The 4,545-nt window shown below is 58.9% G+C and overlaps 1 protein-coding gene across 1 annotated transcript in view; it reads right to left on the bottom strand.

Moving 5' to 3' along the window:
• Nucleotides 1-3,867, bottom strand: part of IMPDH1 (inosine monophosphate dehydrogenase 1) — a 16,670-nt gene extending 12,803 nt beyond the window's left edge. The window contains exon 1 of the mRNA XM_014448600.2: nucleotides 3,619-3,867. Coding sequence (XP_014304086.1) covers nucleotides 3,619-3,776 — 158 coding nt within the window. The 5' untranslated portion in view covers nucleotides 3,777-3,867. The remainder of the gene's footprint in view (nucleotides 1-3,618) is intronic.
• Nucleotides 3,868-4,545: the final 678 nt, after the last annotated feature.

A 4,545-nucleotide genomic window follows, 5' to 3' on the forward strand; every position in this document is an offset into this window, starting at 1 on the left:
CTTTGTTCGAGGAAAATTAATAATCCCATCACTGCGTCAATAGGTTTACAAGAGAAGTGTAACCGATTAGTGAAAATGGAGGGAAAATGGCAGGAGGTCTCACTTTAGCTGTTCCACGGCACCATGGCACTTTTTTCACGGTTTGGCGTTAGAAGGATAATGCCTTAACTGTGACAAGGCCTCCGGATGTCTGTCGGGGCCTACAGCTTCCCAACACATAGGAGTTTGAGGGTGCACCTTCCCTCAAATCCCACCTCCCCCAATCCCGACCTCATTCCTAGAGGGAGGGCATTCTTACAATGACACTCCCTGATCTTTGGGGGGCCTTGAAGCCCTCTGCAGTTTACTAGGCATTTTTCATCAACGAGCACATTCACTCTACAATCTATTAAATTGCCAATTATTAGGTGTCCCCACTTTACAGATGCAAAACCCACAGTTCAGAAAGCAAAAGGGTGGGGTACTGCCTCTGATTCCTGTCCAAAGCTCGGAATGTGGTAGGGATACCAGAGGGAGAAGTTTGTTTTCATTTGGGAGGGTAGTGTGGTGGGAAGAAGAGAGGATCACAGGCCTGCCTTAGGCAGGTAGGGATGCATACAAATTGGGACAAAGCCTAGAGAAGTTTTGAGAATTAGCCGAAGCAGAAGTTTGGAGGTCCTATGGGTCCAGTAAGATCCAGATTCCTACTTGGGGGCAGAAAGATTCGGCAGCAAATTAGTTCACATGGGGGGAGATGGTGTGGCAGGGGGAAGACCCGGTGACCAGCACTGTTAATGCTATTTCCTGAGCAAAGCTAGAGAGTAGATTCCCCCACCCAAACCGCCTGGTCCCCCCCTTCTCTTCCTGTGGTCCCCACAGCTCACTTCTTGGTGAGGTGAGAGAAAGGCTGGGCAGGGACACAGTCCTCTCCCTGGCAAGGTGGCTGTCTGTAGTGCTCTCCCCATTCCTCCCCAACTCTGGGAGTCTGGGTTTGTTTACCTCTCAGCAGTGTGGTGACAGCCAGGCCCAGGGGAGTCTCCCTGAGATGCCCAGCCTCCCCCCAGTGACACCCCTCCCGCTCCCCCTCCCCCGGGACCCTACCAGGAAAACACAGACTGTTCCATCTGTGTGCAGAGGGGAGGGGAGGCCTCCCACAGAGCTAGGGCAATGAGGCTGGGAGTCCTGGAGGAGCTCACAGATTTCCACAGCGTCCTCTTTCCTCTGCCTGTGAAGGACTGGAACATCACAGACCCTCCCCGCCAGTGGAGCCCCAAGGAGAGTTCCTGTGGGGGCCTCTGAAGGCCCTCCGGCATGGGCAGGAAGAAAGCCCGCCTGCTGGGGTTCTCTGCTGAGGCTTGCCATGGACGCCCTGGGAGCACTTTCGATTTCTCAGCTCTTATAAACTCATCTAGAGGACATGTGCCTTACGGGGAAGGGGGTTACCCTGAGGAGACCAGCACTAGGACCTGTTAGTGGTCACCTGGAAGCAGAGTAGTGAGACCAGGCAAAGACAGCACCCTGGCCATCCAGAGTCATGGCAGCCTGGGTAATGGCACTGCAGGCTGAGAGCACAGGCTGTCCATGTGATCGCTCTGGGTTTCGAGGGAACCTGCCCTGGGTCACTACCCCCTAAGCATGGGTCGGAAGTGGCTAGGGTACTGTTCAGGGTTCCACCAGGCTGGAGTCCAGGATAGCAGCTGGGCTCTGCCATCTCTAGTGACATGTGTCCCAATCTACAGCTCGGACCAGGGGAGGAGGATGATGGACTGAATTGTGAGGAGGGTCCCTTTCCTGGTGACAACAGACCGCACAGCCCTACTCCCCTTCTCCTGTCGCCCCACACCCCCTCCTGCTTTGACCTGTGTCAGGGCTCCTCATTACTCTAAGCTGCTGGGCTCAGCCCTGGGTTAGGCTGTCCTTTTCCAGAGACTGTTAATCCACCTCCCCCCTCCCCCTCCCCCCTCCCTCCTCCCTCTTCCTGATCTCCCCTAGCTGCTTCCTCCATGGGGAGGAGACACCAGGCAACCAGTGGGCCTCCTCAGCCAAGGAAGGGCTGTTGGTCCCCTGAGACTCCCCACGGCCGGATAGCGGGGCCTAAGTCCCTTCCAGTCCTTTCCTCGGGGTGGCGGGGAGGGACTGGTGTCCTAGCTGGGCACCAAGATCCATGCAGGCAGCCCTGAGGTCTTTATCTGGCCTGGGCTGTTTGAATGGGCAAGATTTCAAAACATTTTTAGGGTGAGTTGTGGAGGGTGGGGGCAATAACAACACTGGCATTGCTAAGCTGGGACAGGAGACATGGCTACCCCAAAACAAGCCAGAGAGCAATAACCCTGACCTCAAACCCAGGGCTTCTCGTGGAACCCTGTCCTCTTCCCACAGCTCTCAGCCAGCGGCAGCAGGTGGAGGTCTAGCCAGCAGGTTTTGAATCTCATTACACCACCTGCCAGGGGCTCAGGTTTTACACAGGCTCTTTGGAGCCTGGGGTGGGGTGGGGATGGGCCTCGGGGCAGAGAAGGGGTGCTCCTAGGTGGGCCTGGTCTGAGCTCTGATAAGACTTTTCAATACCTGCTCTAGTCAGGTCACTGCCTCCATCAAGCCCCGGTGCTCCAGCCCACTCCCTCACATCCTGTGGCCTCTCTGTATCACCCCAGACCCCGAGCCCCAGTAGTTAAGATTTCTAGGATAGGAGGAAGGATGGGGTTGCCCAAACCTGACTCAATTCTAGAGAGGCAGCCGATGGGGCAGGAGGGGCCAGGCTTTACCCGGCACCCCTTAAGCCGTTAGAAGTTCTTACGTAATCAGCCAGGCCCTGGGTAGAGCTGCAGGGCTAATTCCCCCAGACTCGCCCCCCCCTTCCCCCCAACCCAGCTTCCTGGTCACCTCCCCAAGCTGCTGAGCACCAACAGATGGGGCAGAGAAAGAAGTCCAAATCCTCTGGACCGGAAGGACAGTGGGACTGCATTTCAAGCTGTGATACAATCCAGAGATTAGCTACTGTCTCCTTTTCAGCCAGTCCCCTGGGGCCCGGCTCAACACTCCCACTCTTCCGCCAATGACCCTGACAGACCCCAGCAGACTAAGGGTAGGAGCGGGTCCTGCATCTTGGGAGCGATCCTGATGTGGGTTGCACTGGCAGCCTCATCAGACCTCAGTGAGCAGCGAGGAGGGGACAGCGTCCTCACCAGCTCTGAGAAGGCCACCCATCGGGACACCTACACCTGCCAGTAAGAAGACTAAGAGGAAACAAGCTAAGGAGGAGGGAGCACAGTTGGGTAGGTTCTCCAACAAGCACTGTTTGAACCCCTGCAGTCGAAGCCACTTGGGCCAGGTGTCGTCGGGTGTGTATTCGGAGGTCTGATCCAGGGCTAAGATTTTAGGGAGCGTTTTTTTTCTTCTTCCCGATTTACTCCCCGGTGCACCGCAACACCGAACCCTCTTCACAGTGCCTGCCCGCATGCCCCAACCGAAGCTGGGTGCTCGGCGTCTGAGCCCCCCGTTTTCAGGAAGTTAGAGGTGGAAGCGGTAAGAGGGCCAGGAGGGTGGGGTCTGCCCCTGCCCTTCCGCACAGAGCCGCCAGGTACCCCGAGCCGCCGCCGCGCCCGCCCCGGATGCGCCCCGCGCGCTCTGCCCTGGCGTCACCTCTCGGGCTCGCAGCCGGCCTGCAGCAGGCGGGCGCTGTACCGCTGCGCCGCCGTCTCGTGTCCCGGGTGCTGCCGGGGTCCCAGCTCCGGAATAGCGGCGGCTCCGCCTCCCTGCGGTGGCCCCAACCCGGGTGGCACAGTGAGCGGCCCCTCCATGCAGCCTACGGTTCGGGGCGGGCGGGAGCCTCTCCGTCCGGAGGCTCCCCGGGCCCCAGCTGGGGAGTGAGCGCAGCCAGCCGCATCCCTGGGACGGAGCCGGACCTCCGGGGCGGGGCTTGTGTGCCGAGGGCGGGGCAGCTCGGGCGGCGGGGGGGGCGGGGGGAAGGTCCAGAGTCCTCTGGACTCCGCCCTGGCGCAGCGCTCCTCCCAGCCCCTCCGCGCTGCCGCCCAGACTCACTAGTGTCTCTACCGTCCGGGATTCAGCGAGCAACCCTTGCCCCTTGCCTGCCTTACGGACCTTCCAGGTTCTCCTGGTCCCTTCTGAGGACCCAGAAGAGGAAAGGAGCGCAGTGTCTTTAGAGGCCGGGGTTTTCTTCGTGGTTTGTGCCGGTCCCAATGCCTGTTACCGACGTTAGCACGCTACTTTGGAGCGCCTCGGACCTGCCAGCGGCAGACCTCCCTCGCCAGGACAGAATAGGCGGGGACCACCCACCTCCCTTCGCTCTGCCCTCTTTGCCTATTCAACAGACTTCCTCCGACGGAAGGAAAGTAGATTTGCCTCGGTTCTTACCTGCCCCTGCCTGAGGAAGGAAGAGAGAAGGCTGCAGGCGCCTTAAGGAAAAGTCCTTGCCTGCCCTCCCTTGAGTTACCCCACAACCAGGGATGGGGGCTCAGCGCACAGGGCCTCAGACTTGTTCACCTACTGGCTGGAAAGCACACCTTTTCCTAAGCCATCTTGGTTATTGTTGACTGCTGGTGGAGCACC

Source organism: Myotis lucifugus, unplaced genomic scaffold, assembly GCF_000147115.1.
Source record: "Myotis lucifugus unplaced genomic scaffold, Myoluc2.0 scaffold_878, whole genome shotgun sequence".
Classification (NCBI taxonomy): domain Eukaryota; kingdom Metazoa; phylum Chordata; class Mammalia; order Chiroptera; family Vespertilionidae; genus Myotis; species Myotis lucifugus.